The 19,562-nt window shown below is 42.8% G+C and overlaps 1 protein-coding gene across 2 annotated transcripts in view; it reads left to right on the forward strand.

The window, feature by feature from the left end:
• The window catches only part of TM2D1 (TM2 domain containing 1), a 43,526-nt gene that overhangs the window by 1,792 nt on the left and 22,172 nt on the right, over positions 1 to 19,562 (forward strand). For both annotated transcript variants that reach the window (XM_040978448.1, XM_040978447.1), the window contains exons 2-3: positions 180 to 253; positions 14,787 to 14,895. In XM_040978448.1, coding sequence (XP_040834382.1) covers positions 180 to 253; positions 14,787 to 14,895 — 183 coding nt within the window. The remainder of the gene's footprint in view (positions 1 to 179; positions 254 to 14,786; positions 14,896 to 19,562) is intronic.

Below are 19,562 nucleotides of genomic sequence, written 5' to 3' on the forward strand. Positions count from 1 at the left end.
GCTAATGCTCCTCCTGGAAGGAATGTTCAGGTATTAGTTGGGGAAAGCATAACCTTTGCTGTTGCCTTAGACCTTCGCAGCTCTTTTTCTGTGTGAATACAAACACTAGTGTATCAGAGATGTGGAAGATGATGTTTTGTATTGGAATGCAGTTTGTGTTTCCTTAACTTTTTTTGTACATATATTTGTAAAGATCCACAAATAAATAATGCTACACAAGAACCAGTTAACTGTACAAACTACACAGCTCATGGTAAGACTTCTAAAAAATGCCTTTAAAATTAATTTTTAAAGCATCAGCCATTTCATGGATCTGTATCTGATAGCTGAAGGTAGTTAGTAAATGTGTTTTTCTTAAGTTATACCATTATTACTCAGTTTCCATGTCAGTTACAATTGCAAAGCTAGTTAGGAGTTGTCTAAAGAAGAATCTTACTCAGGACTATGTCATTGCAATAATATAGGGGAAGAAGTGCGGGGGTTGGGAACTGGGAAGGGAGGGGAGGAAGTCCCTGAGCCTGTGGAACTGTATCATAAATTTAAAAAAGAAGAATCTTAATTATTAAAGTGAGACATCTTATGTTTTCTTTTAAAATTTACTTATTTTTATTGCAAAGTCAGATATATATAGAGAAGAGACAGAGAGGAAGGTCTTCTGTTTATTGATTCACTCTGCAAACAGCTGCAACGGCTGGAGCTGCGCCGATCCGAAGCCAGGAACTCGGAGCTTTTGCTGAGTTGCCCACATGGGTGCAGGGTCCCAAAGCTTTGGGCCATCCTTGACTGCTTTTCCAGTCCAAAAGCAGGGAGCTGGATGGGAAGCAGGGCTGCCGGGATTAGAGGTGGCGCCTATATGGGATTCTCGCTCATTCAAGGCAAGGACTTTAGCCACCAGACTACTGCACTGGGCCCATTTATTTTTTTAAACCTTTGGAATCAGCATATTTGTTAATTTTGATTCATCTTCTCAACCTAGGTAATGCAGTGATGCTGCTTTAGTCAGATTTTATAATCGAAAAAGAACTTGAAATGAGATTGATAACCTAAAAGGTATAGTGAGGCACTATATTGTCCATATAAATACTTGGGGAAATGTATGTAGTTGCATCCTAAGTATGAAAGTATGGTAAAGATTTTAAGAAGGCATCAGCAGTTTATTAGAGTGTTTGATAACGCGTGACAACCTTAGCCTAGTGATTTTAGGGGGAGATACTATTCTAAATATATATAACAAAAAGATTTGTTCTCTACTTAGTCTTCTAAAATGGTACATGTTGCCAGGGGTAGGCAGATAAGATGTATACTAGAGCTATTCTTTGCCTTATATGCATTGTGCATAATGATGGCAATTAAGTATATTATTTTGAGAAAAATACACCTGTTTAATGTAAACTTTTTTTAAAGCATGTGTTAATTATTTGGAAGAATGAGGGGAAGATAGTGTGGTGAGGGGGAGAGTTAGTTCTTCCACCTGCTCTTTAGATGGCTGCAGCAGTGGGCCAGTGCCAGGCTGGGAGCTGGGGACTTCTTCCAGGTCTCCCATAGGGACGGCAGGGACGCGGCACCTGGGACATGTTTTGCTGCTTTCCCAGGCACATGATCAAGGAGCTGGATCAGAAGCAGAGCAGCCAGGACATGAAGTAATGGTGGAAAAGGATGCCAACATCACAGGCAGTGCCTTTACCTGCTACTCCACAATCCTGGCTCCTATAGTGATCAAGTCTGAATGGACATTTTTATTATTGTTATTTTTCTGTAAATCACATTGTATAGCAGCTATTTGCACATATTTTTTGATATTTTAAAGAATGGGGCCCGGCGCGGTGGCGCAAGTGGTTAAAGGTCCTCACCTTGCACGCCCGGGATCCCATATGGGCGCCGGTTCTAATCCCGGCAGCCCCGCTTCCCTTCCAGCTCCCTGCTTGTGGCCCGGGAAGGCAGTCGAGGACGGCCCAAAACTTTGGGACCCTGCACCCGTGTGGGAGACCCGGAAGAGGCTCCTGGCTTCGGATCGGCATAGTATCGGCCCATTGCGCTCACTTGGGGAGTGAATCATCGGATGGAAGATCTTCCTCTCTGTCTCTCCTCTCTGTATATCCGCCTTTCCAATGAAAAAATAATAAAAATAAATCTTTAAAAAAAAAAAAGAATGTATGCAGGTTATATGCATATATGCCATTCTATGTAAGGAATATGAGCATCTGAGGAGGTCCGGGAACCAATTCTCTCTGAGTGCCACCTGTATTCAGAAATGGTGAAGCTTTATCATATTAACATGCTAGTACAACCACCCACCCCACTCCTATACATTCATATGCATTATTTATATTACTTATACAGATAGGTTTCTTTTTTAAAGATTTATTTATTTTTGCTGGAAAGGCAGATATGCTGAGAGAAGGAAAGACAGAGAGGAAGATCTTTCGTTTGATGGTTCACTCCCCAAGCAGCCGCAGTGGCTGGAGCTGAACCAATCCAAAGTTAGGAGCCAGGAGCTCTTCTGGGTCTCCCACGCGGGTGCAGGGTCCCAAGGATATGGACCGTCCTCGACTGCTTTCCCAGGCCACAAGCAGGGAGCTGGATGGGAAGCCGGGCTGCCGGGACTAGAACCAGTGCCCATATGGGATCCCAGCGCGCGCAAGGCGAGGACTTTAACCACTACAATATTGTGCCGGGCCCCAGATAGGTTTCATAGTCAGGATTATGTATGACTCTGGCAGATATTTCTTTATATCTAATATTAAAGGAACTTTTATATTAAATTAACTTTGTAGATCTCCTTTTTTAGTTCATTTGTGAGCATGCCCTGATGTGTTGGTTTCAAAGTTGAAAGTGTGTTTTCTAGCTTTTGGAACACAGAGAGCAGAGTTAGCACACATAAAGCTGCCAAATGTAATCATTGTGTAAAAGGAATTGTGACTCAGATATCTAACTCAAGCTGGGAAGCAAGCAACCAGCTATCTTAAAACATTTTCTTGTCTGCACAGTTCTGTGTTAACTATGAAGATTTTAAAGGAGTTTCAGCAACTAATAAAAAATGGTTCCTTGGGGCCAGTGTGTGGCACGACAGTTAAGCCACTGCTTGTGACACCACCATCTCACATGAGCACTAGTTCTGGCTGCGCCCAGTGCAGCTGCCTGCTATTCACCTGTCCAAAGCATGTCCTGAGGCATGGGCCCCTGTCGCACAGAAACGAGACCTGGATGGAGTTCCTGGATGAAGCACCAGTCATAGTGGCCATGTGGAGAGAAACAGGCCATGGAGTTCTGTCTCTCCCTTTCTCTCTGTAACCTTTATGTATATCTATATCTATGTCTATTTCTATATCTGTGTCTATATCTATGTCTTTATCTATATCTACATCTATCTAGAAAAGAGCTGTGTCCTCTAGTTAGATATTACTATTGGAATCTAACAGTTATTGCTAAGTTTATAAATATATGGTTGCTGGGAAGTAAAAAAACAACATGGAGGGGGAGACCATGATGGTCAAATGGGTGATCTTCCACCTACAGACACCAGCATTCTATATGGGTACTGGTTCATGTGCCACATTCTTCACTTTCCACTCAGCTATTTACTTGTGGCCTGGGAAAGCAATAGAGAATGGCACAAGGCCTGGGACCCTAAACCCTATCGGAGAACCAGAGGGGGCTCGTGGCTGTTAGCTTTAGATTGGCTCAACTTTGGCTTTTGTGGCCATTTGTGGACTGAACGAGCAGATGGAAAGTTTTCCTGTCTCTCTTTTTAAAGATTTATTTTACTATTACTGTTATTATTATTAGATTCACAGAGAAGGAGATACAGAAAGATCTGTCTGCTGGTCTACTCCTTAAGTGGCTGCAGTGGCTGGAACTGAGCGGATCCAAAGCCAGGAGCCGGCAGCTTCTTCTAGGTCTCCCACATGGCTACAGGGTCCCAAGGCTTTGGGCTATCCTCATCTGCTTTCCCAGACCACAAGCAGGAAGCTGGATAGGCAACGGAGCAGTCAGGATATGAACCGGCACCCATATGGAATCCCAGCAGTTGCAAGGTTAAGATTAAGCCACTAGGCAATTGCACCAGGCCCTTTCCTTCTCTCTTTAATCTGCCCTTCCTATAGCAGAGCAGGCTAAGCTTCCACCAGCATCCAAAATGGACACTGATCCCAGATGAGCACCAGCATCCCAGATGGGTGCTGAATTAAGTTCTGGCTGCTCCGCTTCCCATCCAGCTCCCTGCTTATGGTATGGGGAAGCAGCAGAGGATGGCTTAAGTCCTTGGGCTCCTGAACCCACATTTCAGACATCCTGGAAGTTCCTGGATTCCTGGCTCAGCTCCAGCTGCTCTGGCTGTTTGGAGAGTGAACCAGTGGATGGAAGAGCAATCTTTCTCTGTCTCCTCTCATAAGTCTGCCTCTCAGTTAAAAATAAGATAAGATCTTTTTTCCCTCTTTTTGTTTTTTGAAATTTATTTATTTTTATTACAAAGTCAAATATACAGAGAGGAGGAGAGACAGAGAGGAAGATCTTCCTTCCGATGATTCATTCCACACATGACCGCAACAGCCGGTGCTGTGCCGATCTGAAGCCAGGAGCCCAGAGCCTCATCCAGGTCTCCCACACGGGTGCAGGGTCCCAAGGCTTTGGGCCAGTCCTCAACTGCTTTCTCAGGTCACAAGCAGGGAGCTGGATGGGAAGTGGAGCTGCCAGGATTAGAACCGGTGTCCATGTGGGATCCTGGCGCTTTCAAGGCAAGGACTGTAGCCAGTAGGCCACGGCACTGGGGCCTTTTTTCCTCTTTCAATAGAAAGTTGTTCTGGCTTTCCACATAATCAAATGATAATTTATTGCAGAGGAAGTCATGGAAAATATAAATACATTTGCCTACATTTGGGAGCACATGTAAAATGTGTGGTCCATGAATAACTGACTTTTTATAAAAGATTTATTTCTTTTTGCTTGAAAGAGTTACAAAAGAGAGAATGAGAGAGAGAGAACTTTTTTCCACTGATCACTCTCCAAAAGGTTGTCATAGCTAGAGCTGAGCTCATCCGAAGCCATGAGCCAGGAATTTGTTCTAGGTACCCCATGTGGATGTAGGGGTCCAAGGACTTGGGCCATCCTCTGCTGCTTTCCCAGACCACAAGAAGGGAATTGTACAGCAGCCAGAAGTCACAAACGTGCCTATATCGGATGCTGGTAACAGGTGTAGGATTAGCTTGCAAATTCATGGCTGTGGCCTTTGAATAATAATTTAATTAAGACTAATAAATAACTGAATCATTATTTTTTATAGTTAAACCATATGTATATAGTTATTAAAAATTATAATTTTTTATTTTATTTTTTGTGAATCATTATTTTCAAAACAAAAAGTCTGAGACAAATGGGAGTCTCCATCTGCATATAGATAAGCGGTTCCTGCAGCAGCACCCAGGAGCTAAGGTAATTTCTGCCACTCCAGCCCAGCATTGTTCAGGCTAGGCGTGTCTGTAGGAGCTCTGCTGCCTCTTTGTCCCGTTTTTAGACATAAAAGTGAATCGAGTAGCCATGAAGAATTACTTTTTTTTCCCCTTTAAAATTTGAAAAAGAGTTCCTGTATGTTGGTTCAGTCCCCAAATGGCTTGAATTGGGCTAAAAACTGGAACCCAGAGCTTAATGCAGGTTTCCCAAATGAATAGTAGGCAGCCAAGTGTTTGTCTCCCGCATTTGCCTAAACAGGAAGCTGAATTCAGGAGCAGGGTTCGGTATTGACCTGAGTCATCTGACGCGGGACGTGAGCAACTCTCTCTCTCTCTTAGTAAAGATTTATTTATTTACTTATTTAAAAGAGCTCTGGAGGGAGGCAGGGTGACAGAGAGATCTTCCTATGATTCATCCCCTAAAACCAGGGGCCTGGAGCTTTGTTGTGGGTTCCTGTGTGATTTTCAGGAGCCCAACACTGGGGTTATCTTCTGATGCTTTCCCAGCCCCTTAACAGGGAACCTGATTGGAAGAAGAGCAGCTGGAGCACTAACCATTGTCCATATGGGAAGCCGGTTTCACATGTGACAGCTTTAGTGGCTGTGCCACAGCATCAGCCTCTGGATGTGGGCATCTTCTCTGCTAGATCAGACTCCTACTCCAGCAAATTTTATGAGTTGTGTTCGGGGAGAAACATTAGAATGACCAGATAGATAGATAGATAGAACAAATCTGGGCCCAGCATGATACCGTAGTGGTTTAAGTCCTTATCTTGAATGTGACTGGGATCCCATATGGGCACCAGTTCTAATTCCGGCAGCCCCACTTCCCATCCAGCTCTCTGCTTGGGGCCTGGGAAAACAGTCAGGGATGGAATCAAAACTTTGGGTCCCTGCACCCAAATGAGAGACCTGGAAGAGCTATTGGCTCCTAGCTTTGGATTGCTCAGCTCCAGCCATTGCGGCCACTTGGGGAGGGAACCATCAGAAGGAAGATCTTCCTCTCTGTCTCTCCTTCTCTGTATATCTGCCTTTCCAATAAAAATAAATTAATATAAAAAAAGAATCTGATTGATAGGAGAAAGTTTTACAAAGCGAAAGTTAAATGGTTTTTCTTCCAACAAAATTTCTTCTTGTATTTTTTTCACTGAGTTTATGAAATATTACTGCTGAATTCTCAGCCTGTTTTACTTTCTGAAACTATGCCTTCTGGGTAGGGATGAATATGAGCAGTGCTTTTCAGAAGGGAATTTGGCGTAACTTTGTAATAACTGGGACAGAAGCGTAGGAAATCCATCTATGACTAAACTGATATGATCCTAAAATGGTTCTAGGTTAACTCAGTGTCATTTGACAAGCACATTGGTCTATAATGAATGATTTTAATTTTCTTGTAATAAATGCTTCTGTAGTTAATTTTATTTTAAATAAATTATTAAATTGATTAAAACAAGTTTACATTTATAATACATTGATCATTTTCCTGAAGCAGTTATAACATTGCAGGTGTCTGGTGGGTGGTATAGATGAAATATGAGTGGGGATGTCATCTTGTGTCCCTGAGGGGTTTTATAGAGATCATAGTGGCATGTGTCACTCAAGTGGAAAACTAAGCTGTGCCTCATGCTTCACGGGAGAGATTTTTTTCATTAACTTTTTTTTTCTATTATAAGTCAAATATATAGAGAGGAGGAGAGACAGAGAGAAAGATCTTCTGCCTGATGATTCACTCCATAAGTGACCACAATGGCCAATGCTGCACTGATCTGAAGCCAGGATCTAGGAACCTCTTCCGGGTCTCTCACGTTGCTGCAGGGTCCCAAGGCTTTGGGCTGTCCTCGACTGCTTTCCCAGGCCCCAAGCAGGGAGCTGGATGGGAAGTGGAGCTGTCGGGATTAGAACTGGCGTCCATGTGGGATCCTGGCGCGTTCAAGGCGAGGACTTGAGCCACTAGGCCACGCCGCTGGGCCCAAACTTAAGTTTATTAAAGTATAATGTATTTATAGAAAAGTATACAGAAGTGTAACTCATATGATTTTACAAACATGCTTCCCCAAATATTATCAACATAACAGAAAGCGCCCGCATGCTCTTATGGTCATTACCCTATCTCACTGCCTAACTGCTATTCATCTTTGTTTTTGGGTGAGATTTGTTCATTTAGCTTGAAAGTCAGAGTTAGAGAGAGAGACGTTTTCCATCTGCTGGTTTGCTGCTCAAATGATTGCAGCAACAAGAGCCAGAAGCTTATTCCTGGTCTCCATGTGGGGCTAGGGGACTGAGGAATTGGACCATCCTCTGCTACTGTGCCAGGCTCTTAGAGAATTAAATGGGAAGTGGAGCAACCAGGACTTGAACCCGTGTCCACATAGGATGCTGGTGCCATAGAATTTAGCCTGCTGTGCCATGGTGATGGCCCCAGAATTTTTTTTGTTGGTATATGCAGTTCTATTACTTCAGTAAATTTTAACATTGAGATACATGCATTAATCTATATTCTGATTTAATCCGATGATGCAGATAATGACATTATAACTACTTTGAATGGAGAATCCTAAAGACAGGTTTTACATTTAGTTTCCTTCTTTCCTTTTTTCCTTTTTTCCTTTCTCAGGGCTTCCTTCATTTCTTTTGTTAATGTTGGTTTGAAAGAATTACAGTGGGAATAGAGGAGAGATCTTTACCTGCTGGTTTACGCTCTAGGTGGCTGCAATGCCCAGGACTGGGTCAGGTTGAAGCTAGGAGCCAGGAGCTTCTTCTGGGTCTCTGAAGTGGGAAGTGTGTGCCATCCACTTGGGCCGTTAGCAGGCAGCTGGGTAGGAACTGTAGCATCGGGGACTATAACCAGTATCCAGATGAGATTGCCGGAATCACATGTAGTGGCTGTACCCACTATGCCACAATACTGGGCCTTTAGTTTCCTTTAAATTGCAACATTTTCACAGTTGTTCACTCTGGTTTTTTTTTTTTTTTTTAAGATTTATTTATTTTTATTACAAAGTCAGATATACAAAGAGGAGGAGAGAGAGAGAGGAAGATCTTCTATCCGATGATTCACTCCAGAAGTGACCGCAATGGTTGGAGCTGAGCCATTCCAAAGCCAGGAGCCCAGAGCCTCTTCCAGGTCTCTCATTTGGGTGCAGGGTTCCAAAGCTTTGGGCTCTCCTCGACTGCTTTCCCAGGACCCAAGCAGGGAGCTGGATGGGAAGTGGAGCTGCCGGGATTAGAACTGGCACCCACATGGGATCCTGGGGTGTTCAAGACGAGGACTTTAGCGGCTAGGCCACGCCGCTGGGCCCACTCACACTGTTTTTTGTGACATTGACACTTTAATGATTGAACATGCTACATTTATTTTAATAGATTGTTCCTTATTTTGAATTGTCTGATATTTTTTTATAATCAGATGTAGCTCATACATTCCAAGCTGAGAAATTGCATAAAGGGTAGGTGTCTATCTTATCATTTCACATCTAGAGGCACATGATATTTATCTCATTGGTGATGTTAATTATTGAGCAGTTGGATTTTTCTACTGTGTACTTAATATTTTTTGTTGTGCAACTTTTGGACATTCTGTCAGGAGGCTAATGCCATGTAAATATCCTGTTACTCACCGGACTCTCCCTCTGAATTGATGCTCCAGCTGATGAATCTCACTGAAAGTGTCCTTCTCTGTGATAGTGGCAAAATGACTTTTCCACCTCTAACACTTCCAGAGGAGAGCTGTCTGTTAATATTTATTATTTTAAAGAAGAAGATGAGATCAGCTCTTCATACCTTTATGTCCAATCTTTTATTTTCACCTGAATTCTCGATTGGCATGCTTAATTTGCTGGCCTTTATGCAACATAACCTATTACAGAAGTCATGTCTACTCTGACACTTTTATTTTACAGGTTAAGACTGGGTCTAAAGGATGAAAACTGGAATAGGATTTCTTTTTTTTTTTTAAAGATTTATTTTTATTATTTTTTTATTGGAAAGGTGGATATACAGAGAGGAGAGACAGAGAGGAAGATCTTCCGTCCGATGATTCACTCCCCAAGTGAGCGCAACGGCCAATGCTATGCCGGTCCGAAGCCAGGAGCCTCTTCCGGGTCTCCCACACGGGTGCAGGTTCCCAAAGCTTTGGGCCGTCCTCAACTGCTTTCCTGGGCCACAGGCAGGGAGCTGGAAGGGAAGTGGGGCTGCCGGGATAGAACCGGCGCCCATATGGGATCCCGGGCGTGCAAGGCAAGGACCTTAACCACTGCGCCACTGTGCCGGGCCCTGGAATAGGATTTCAAAGTGCCTACTCCTCCATTATCCTTTTTATTATGAAACACAGCCTGGATACCTTTAGTTTGGTATTTTTGCATTAAAAAGCAAAGGGTTTTTTTTTTCCTTTTCAGATTTTAATTAATTTAAAAGACAAAATGATACATAGAAAAAAAGACACAGAAATTTTAAATTTACTGGTTCATTTCTCCAACTAACTGCAATGAAGCCAGGAGCCTGGAGCTCCATCTGGAGTCTCCTGCAAGAATGGGGTGGCGGGGGGAGGAACTTGGATGGGTGTGATGGCTTATTGGCTGCATCCTCATCTTGCAAGCGCTAGGATCCCATATGAGCTCCGGTTCATGTCCTGGCTGCTCCACTTCCCATCCAGCTCCCTGCTTGGGGCCTGGGAAAGCAGTTGAGAATGGCCCAAGGCCTTGGGACCCTGCACCCAAATGAGAGACCCAGAAGAAGCTCCTGGCTCCTGGCTTGGGATCAGCTCAGTTCAATGTTGCTGCCATTTGGGGCAGTGAACCAGTAGATGGAAGATCTTTGTCTCTGTCTCTTTTTCTCTGTAAATCTGATCTGCTTTTCTATTAAAAATAAATAAATCTTAAAAAAAAAAAAGGAGGGCCCGGCGCGGTGGCGCAAGTGGTTAAGTCCTCGCCTTGCACGCCCGGGATCCCATATGGGCGCCGGTTCTAATCCCGGCAGCCCCGCTTCCCTTCCAGCTCCCTGCCTGTGGCCTGGGAAAGCAGTTGAGGACGGCCCAAAGCTTTGGGAACCTGCACCCGCATGGGAGACCCGGAAGAGGCTCCTGGCTTCGGATCGGCATAGTATCGGCCCGTTGCGGCTCACTTGGGGAGTGAATCATCGGATGGAAGATCTTCCTCTCTGTCTCTCCTCTCTGTATATCCGCCTTTCCAATAAAAAATAATAAAAATAAATCTTTAAAAAAAAAAAAAAAAAAAAAAAAAAAAGGAAGGATGAGAGGAGCGCAAGTACACGTGCCATATTCTGGTGCTTTCCAGAAGCATTGTTATCAGGGAGCTGTATTGGAAGAGCAGCAGTGGGGACTTGATCCAGTTCTCCAGTTTGGGATGATAGTGTCACAGGGGTCAGTTTACTGCCTGTTCCACAAACTGGCTGCTGGTGGTGCTTTTGATATTAGAAATATTTGCCATTATTGGTTTGATTAATACCTGAATCGTAGACATGGGCCAGAAGCCTTACTGCAATAAAACAGCAAATTGAATAGCTTTCAGGGATGTGGCATATTGTTTAATTTTCTCTAGCAGCAATTATTGGTAACTGCCTTCTTGATCTTGTCATATATTGATTTGTTTATTTTTGCTTCTTGCTAGAATCAATGTTAGTATGGAATTATCATGACATAATAGGATATTGATTAAGAATAATGAATGTTTGTCTAGGATCTACATATTACCTGCTTCTGAAACTCTGATCAGCTCAGTTTTATGGAACTTCAACATTGCTGCTTGCAAAAGGAGAAAAAAAGATCAGGTGTTTGGCAAACCCGTAGCCCATCCTGGAGCGGCTGGTTTTGAGTCTTGGTACCACTCTGGATTCCAGCTTCCTTCACATGTGCTCACAGTAAGACAGCAGCTGATGGCTCAAGCAGTTTGGGTCCCTGCCACTCACATGGAAGACCTCGATTGAATTTCCAGCTCCTAATTTTGCCCTAGCTCAGCCCTGCTGTCTCTGGCATAAAGGGAATGAACCAACAGATGGGAGATCTCTGTCTCTCTACCTTTCAGATAGTTGACTACACGTTGAAACAATAGCTGACTGGAAGCTAAAATTATTAAGATATTATTTTGTAATTAATAGTATCTAATTGAAAACTTAAAAGGTGTCTAATTCTTAGTAATTCTTACAAGGCACTTTTACAGCTCATCGGTAAATACATATTCTTTTTTTTTTTTAAGATTTATTTTTATTATTTTCTCATTGGAAAGGCGGATATACAGAGAGGAGAGACAGAGAGGAAGATCTTCCGTCCGATGACCCACTCCCCAAGTGGCACAACGGTCGATGCTGTGCCGATCCGAAGCCAGGAGCCTCTTCCGGGTCTCCCACGCGGGTGCAGGGTCCCAAAGCTTTGGGCCGTCCTCAACTGCTTTCCCAGGCCACAGGCAGGGAGCTGGAAGGGAAGCGGGGCTGCCGGGATTAGAACCGGCGCCCATATGGGATCCCGGGCGTGCAAGGTGAGGACCTTAACCACTTGCGCCACCGTGCCGGGCCCAATACATATTCTTTAAAAATTTTGTACAAGAATCTTTCATCCCCAAAATAGAGCATTTCAGGTATGGCATTGTGGCACAGTGGGTTAAACTGCTGTCATTTCATACCCTGGCTGTTCTACTCTTGATATAGCTCCCTTATAATGCCCATGGGAGAGCAGCTGAAGATGGCCTCTGCTCACATGGGAGACAGAGGGGAAGCTCCAGCTGCTGGCTTCTACTTGACCCACATCAGCTCTTGCAGCCATTTAGGGAGTGAATCAGTGGGTGAAAGATCTCTCTCTCTCTCTCTCCTCTCTCTCCTTCTCTCTGCAGCTCTGCTTTTTCCAATAAATACCTAATTAAAAGTGCATTTCTGGGGCTGGCATTGTGTATTAGTGAGCACATGTTCTTGCAGGTCACATCTTTATGGAAATGTTCCTTAAACCAGATAGCTCTTTGACTCACATGCTTGATGACAGGATTTCAGCATTTATTTTGGGAAACAACTTAGCCTATAACAGATGTCACTAACAGAATTAATTTCCTAGACTTACAACTTTTTAATTTTTTAAGGTTTATTTATTTGAAAGGCAGAGTTACAGAGAGAAGGAGAGACATAGAGATATTCGTCCACTGGTTCCCTCTCCAGATGAGTACAGCGGCTAGGACTGGAGCAGGCTCAGGTCAGGAAATCCTTCTGGGTCTTCCGCATTGGTTCAGGGACCAAGTACCTGAACTGTCCTTTGCTCCCAGGTACATTAGCTGGGAGCTGAATTGCAAGTGTAGCAGCCAGGGTTAACTGGCATCCTTGCGGAATGTTTGACACTGTAGGCAGAGGTTTAATGCCCTATACCACAACAAAAGTCCCAGTCCACAGATTCTATGTATATTGTTTGTGGAAATTGATGTAAAATTTCTGATTTATAAAAAAGTCTAGAATATACATTCTGTGTGCCATTATAACTATCAGATTGCTACAGTTTTTTAGATTATGCTTTAAAGAGGACTATAATATCTCAGTTTTAATGGAAATATTAAATATTAGCTAAATGACATTTTTATAGTCATTAAAATTGATGAGATATGAGATGTAAGTTTAAATGTCTGAGGGAGTACAGAGCTTTTTTTTTTCCCTTAGATTTATTTTATTTTTATTGGAAAGTCAGATATTCAGAGAGGAGAAGAGACAGGAAGATATTCCATCCAGTGACTCACTCCCCAGGTGACTGCAACGGCCAGAGCTGAGCTGATCTGAAGCCAGGAGCCAGGAGCCTGAAGCCCCTTCAGGGTCTCCCATGTGGGTGCAGGGTCCCAACGCTTTGGGCCATTCTCGACCATTTTGGTAGGCCACAGCAGGGAGCTGGATGGGAAGTGGGACCAGTGGAATTAGAACTGGCGCTCATATGGGATGCCAGCGCATGTAAGCTGAGGAATTTAGCTACTAGGCTATTGTGCTGGGCCCAGTACAGAGCTTTTAAAGATATATTTAGAAGTTGGGCTTTTATCAGAGTGCCTCGTTTGATTACCATCTGCACCTGTGCTTCTGACTTCCTGCTCATGTATACTCTGGGAGGTAGCAGGTGATGGCTCAAGTGTTTTGGTCCCTGCCATCCATCTGGGAAACCAGAGTTGAGCTCCAGCTGCTGGTTTCAGCTTAACTGATCCCTGACTGTTTTGGACATTTAGGGAGTGAGCCAGTGTATGGGAAGTCTCTCTGCTTGCCTATCCATCTGTCTCTTTGTCTTTTAAAATAAAAGTCAAACAACATTAGGGAACATGCAAGCAAAACTGAAAAAAATTTTTTTGAGAAGCAGATCTTCCCTCTAGTGCTTCACTCTCTGGATATTCAGAACAGTTGGGCTGGGGCCACTGAAAGCTGGGAAACTGGGCAGTAAGCCAGGTTTCCTGCGTGAGTAGCAGGGCTCAGCTACTTGAACCATCACCTGCTGCCTTCTGGAATGTACATTAGTAGGAAGTTGGAATTGAGAGCGGACCTTGGACTTGAAACCAGGATTCATCTATAGGAACTGGGCATATCAACCAGCAGCTTATCTGCCAAGTCAAATGTTCATCCCTGTAAGAAAAAAAATAAGGTTTATTTATTTATTTGAAGGGCAGAATTACAGAGGCAGGGAAAGAAGACTATCTTCCATTCACTGGTTCACTCCCTAAGTGGCTACAGTGGTTGGTGGTTGGTTAGGTTGGAACTTCAGTAAGGTCTCTCCCCGTGATGACAGGGACCCAAGCCATCTTCTGCTGTTTTCCTTGGTGCGTTAGCGGGGAAGCAGATTAAAAGTGGAGCTTCTGGGGTGTGAACTGGTACTCCTTAATCCATAGGTTTTTTTTTCTAAGAGTAGAAGGAGGACACTCTAAAATGAATAAAACAAATATTACAGTAAATAAATATAGAAGCCGGTAAATTATCAGATGTTATGTACTATATATAATGGAATCTGCTGTACTTTTAGATGACTGGCAGAACAAAATGTTTTTTCATACCAGCATCAATCACCAGATGCCAATGAGTCATGCTTGCACTATAGTGATACGATAGGTATGATGTCAGTGGGTGGTAGGAATTTTTTTTTCATCTGTTGTAGTCTTCAGGCACCACTGACAGGTGCAGTCTGTGGTTGACTGGATGTTATGTGGTGTATAACTGTATACAAGTATATATGAATTTATTATAGCGTTTCCTGTCTGAGAACCTGTCAGGTGTTAAGATGAGAAGTATTTTGTTGTAACATTAATTTATTGTGTGCTTTGCTACTCTTTGAAAAAAGTCATATACTTTTCCTATTGGAAAAATATGATTTGTTGACTTTTTCCTCTCCAGTTCAGTGTTTTCCAGCACCCAACATAACTTGTAAGGATTCCAGTGGCAACGAAACACATTTTACAGGAAATGAAGTTGGTTTTCTGAAACCCATTTCTTGCCGAAATGTGTAAGTATACTACTGAATGTTTTTGGATTACATGGTGATGTTTTATTTTGATTTCATAAATATAAGGAAAATAGTAAAATTCTAACATTTTTGCTTCTGTGAAGAATTTTTGTTTTCAGTGTATTTTGTTTTAAACGAATGCAATTAATCATGCTAGTAAAACTGAGTAGTTACATGTATGGGAAAAACAGTCTTTTAAAGGCCTCATGCCATGGCAATTCTCAGTAGTTCATGCCACCAAGTAGTTTCTGCAAATTTCCCATTTTTAAAACTTGTGAAATTTCTAGAGTATTTCTAGAATATTTCTAGATATGACAGTCTCCATTACACAACTACTGTGCATTCCCTTAAATGAAAAGTCATGATACAAAATCAACAATAGGAAGAAAAATAGAAATTTACAATGCCATGAAGTTAAATGACATGTTACTAGATATGACAGTCTCCATTACACAGCTACTATACATCCCCTTAAATAAAGAGCCACAAAACAAATTCAACATCCAGGAGAAAAAAGAAATGAACAACACCAAGAGGTTAAACAACATGCTATTAAATGACTAATGTGTAGCTGAAGAAATGAAAATCAAGAACCTTCTTGAAGAAAATGATGCCACTGCATGATCTATGAGTCATTGAATGATTTAATCAGAAGAAAATGTTTTGAAGAGATGAAACTAACAGAAAACAACAAAACCCATGTGATATAGTTTCCGCTGATCTTTGTTGGTGAAGTGTGTCTCCTCCAGATAATAAACAGATGGGTTTTGTTTTTTAATCCAGTCTATTAATCTATGATGTTTGAGCTTAAGCCATTTATATTCAGAGTTAAATATACATGGGTGGTGCTTTGGTCTTGTCATTTTAGGAATGGGTTGTTCATTGGTTTAGTCTGTTGTCATTTTACTGGGATGTTCTTCCCATTTGCCTTTGGTTTTGGTAGGTGCTATTCCTCTTGTCTGTCAAGGAGAACATCTTGAAGTATCATTTGTAGGGCAGGTTTGAAAGAGGCAAATTCTTTTAACTTTTCTTTACTCTGGAAGAATTTTATTTCATTTTCAAAGGCTAAAGCTTTGCAGGGCATGTTATCCTAGGCCAATAATTCTTTTCTTTTAGAATGTGGAATATTTCACTCCATTCTCTTCTTGCCTAAATAGCTTCCTGTGAGAGATCTGTGAGTTTAATTGGCATTCCTTTATATGTCAATTGATGTTTTTCATGTGCACATTTAAGGATCTTTTCCTTATGTTCAATTGAAGAGAGCTTGATGATCATATGTCGTGGTGAAGATCACTTTTGATCAAGCCTGTTGGGAGTTCTGTGCCCCTCCTGGATCTTGTTTCCCAATTCTTTCTCCAGATTGGGAAAATTTTCCTTTAATTATTTCATGAAATACATTTGCAAACTCAGCTTCTCTTTCTGCACCTTCCGGGACTCCCACAACTCTTGTATTTGGCCTCTTAATAGTGTCTTTCCATTCTTGAATACTTTTTTTAGCCTGATCCAGCTCTACTTCCAGCTTCTTGTTTGCTTCCTCCTGGTGACAGGAGATATCTTCCAATTCTGAGATTCTTTCTTCTGCTTGCTTCGTTCTGTTTTGGAGACTTGTACTTGTAATTTGCTCTACTGTGTTCTTAATTTCTGATATTCCAGCCTTGATTTGCTTTACTGCTTCCTTAAATTCTTTGAACTCTTGCATGAGCTTCTCATTTTTGCTCAAAATCTTTAAAATGAGTCTTATGGATTCTGTATGCCCCATTTTCCCAAGGTCTTCCTCAGTTAACTCTGAGGTTGGCATAGGGTTTTGCTCCTTTGCAGGGAGTGTTCAGTAATATTCATTGTGCCTTTATCTCTTCTTTTGCTCTTGATCATTGTACTTCTGGTTAGCAGAGTCTTCTCGTTGGGGCAGGTTTCTAAGCTCTGTCATCCACAGGTCTACAATGCAATTTTACTTATTGCATTTGGCACACAACTCTTTGCTTGCAGCCACTTGTGCCACAACGTCTAGCGAGTTCCAGGTCTGGGTTCTTATGTCAGATTTCCACCGTGGTCTCCACAGCCCCAGCTTTTGGCTCACCACTCTCCACCTCCTGTGATACCGTGCTGAGGCTGCACTGTTGTCTCTGCAACCTTTCTCCCTCTTCCAGTTGGAGTGGGTTCCAGGATTAGAGAGACACCAGGTATCCTATCATGTTAGGTTGTTGGTGGTACTAATCTTGCCGGAACCTGTTGGACGTTAGGTCTGGGTGCCACATGGACCTATTTTGACCAGTATGGTGCCACAGTCAGTATTATCTTTCTGGGGGACCTCAGTCAGTTCTCGCAAGTTCAGCACATGCGCAGTTCACTGTTGTCCCCTACAGTCCCAAAGCTATTGCCACAGTGTGCAAAATGGTGCCTGAAGTACCACCACTACAGTTCTTGATCTGGTGGCCATCAGATCCGAGGGCTACCCAGACCTCCCCCAGGTGGAACCTGCAGAATGATATGTCGTTGCTGTTCACTGAGTCAGAAATGAGCTCACTCCCTCTCAGGGCATGCTCAATCCTTTCCTTTGCCCTTTCCTCCTTATGCAAAATGGCGCCCAATTCAGCTCTAGGGGGCTGACTGGGCTATGAAATCCACTGTGTTCTTGCACTGCCTGCCTGAGATTTATTGCTCTGTCTCTGCTCCTGGTCAAATCAAACGGACCAGCCAGACAGACAGTTCTTTGTATTTACCTCCCAAGCTCCCAGTGAAAGTCCCTTCCCACCTGGTTGCTGGTGGAGTTCCTGCTGCTGGTGGAGTTCCGGCTGCTGATGGAGTTCCGGCTGCTGGTGGAGTTCAGATCGCCGTGCTGGAGTATCAGTCACTGCAACAGCACACTGCTGTGTCCAGTGCTTTCCTGTGTCTATCAGTCTCCAGGTACCCCTCTGCTGTTGTTCTGTCCTTTCCTATTTCCTGAAATATGTCCTCTCCACTTCATCCTGATTAAATGTTTCTCTGTCCGTTTAAAAATGTCCTTACCCTCTTCCGCCATCTTGATCCAGATTTCTTTTGTCTGTTTGCTCAGATGGCAATCTTATGCTTTCAATACTTCTTATATATGGATATATGCTATTAATCCTTTACTTTTCATCTTCAACCTTGATTTCTCTCTTTAACTCCAAGTTCTAAAATCTAGCTCTCCTTTGTACTCTTCTCTCAACTATTTAATGAACATCTCACACTCAAAATTCTTTATCATGTATATGCATATAATTTTTTAAAATTTGAAAGGCAGAGTTACAGAGAGAAGAGGCAAAGAAAGATCTTTCATCATCTGGTTCACTCCTCAAATGACTGCAAGGACCAGAGAAGGTCCAATCTAATGCTAGGAGCCAGATCATTGTTTTGGGTCTTCTCTGTGGGTCCATGGACTTGAACCATCTTGTGCTGCTTTCCTAAGCCATAGGCAAGTAGCTGGATCAGAAGTGGGCAGTTGGGACAAGAACTGGCATCTAAATGGGATGCCAGTGCTGCAGTCGAGGCTTAGTGTGCTGTGCCACGGCACTGGCCTTTAGGCTCATGTTTCTGACATTGAGATTCTGATTTTCCTTCCTTCTGCCTTGCCTTAGCCTTCCCCAGGTCAGTCAGTTCTAGCCCAATCCTTCTCATTGCCAAGAATAAAACCTTTAATATTACCCTGAGTCTAATAGATCCAGGAACTCCATTTGATAGCATTTCAGAACTTACTAGAATCTGATCACTTACCCCTCTGGGTGAAATCTGTTCATTCTGAGCAGATTGTTGTAATAACCTTTAAACTAATTTTTCTCTGTGATGCTTTGAATTTATTCGAATGTGTATCCCTCTCAGTCTTTGTCAGTTAGGTTTGACCATATTACCTAATTTGGTTTGTGTGATGCTTACAGATTTTTTTTTTTAAAGCCTTAATTGTGCCTTGTGGGATTTTACTATCATTTGTACTTTGATAATATGCTACAAAATAACTAGTCCCAAGTAATCGCTGTACTTTCAGCTTGGGTACCAGAAAATCCAGATCCACAGCCTGGCTCCACTTTCTCCATAGCCTCACTCTGAAGTAGAATCTTCTGCTGAAGCAGCTTAGGTGTGTCGATCCCAGACCAGTCTACAGTATCAATGTGAGAGTAATAACCACATATAAGGGTGTCGGGGTGCGTTGAGACAGCGGTTGTTGTCAGCTCAGCCGAGCGCTTATTTTAAAATCTAAATCAGATATATCTTTAGTTAAAATCCTGTGATAGCTTTCCAGTTCTCTTCAATGGAAGGAACAGTATTTCTAACAGTATGCAAGACACTGAATGGAATGCTAGTTTCACTCCTGCTGCCCCGTGTTACTTCTCGGGTCTCATGTCCTAGTATTCTTCCCTTTTCTCCTTCTACTCCTATTACACTGGCTACTTAAATAGACCTCAAACATGCTAGGTGGCTACCTTGGCGCCAGCTGTTGCTCTGGCCTGGAACACCCTTCCCTTGGAGACACGGCATGCCAACTCATTTCTCTCAAAGCTTTGCTCAGGTAACACCACCTCAGGGACGCCTGCTGCTATCCCTTCATGTCAGTGAGCCCTGGCGTTCTCAAGTCTCTGTGTACCTGGACATTCTGATCCTGCATCCATTCTGCATGAGCTTTTTTTTTTTTTTCCCAAGATTTATGTATTTTT

Source organism: Ochotona curzoniae, unplaced genomic scaffold (assembly GCF_017591425.1).
Source record: "Ochotona curzoniae isolate NIBS_2020 unplaced genomic scaffold, NIBS_Ocur_1.0 contig_291, whole genome shotgun sequence".
Classification (NCBI taxonomy): Eukaryota; Metazoa; Chordata; class Mammalia; order Lagomorpha; family Ochotonidae; genus Ochotona; species Ochotona curzoniae.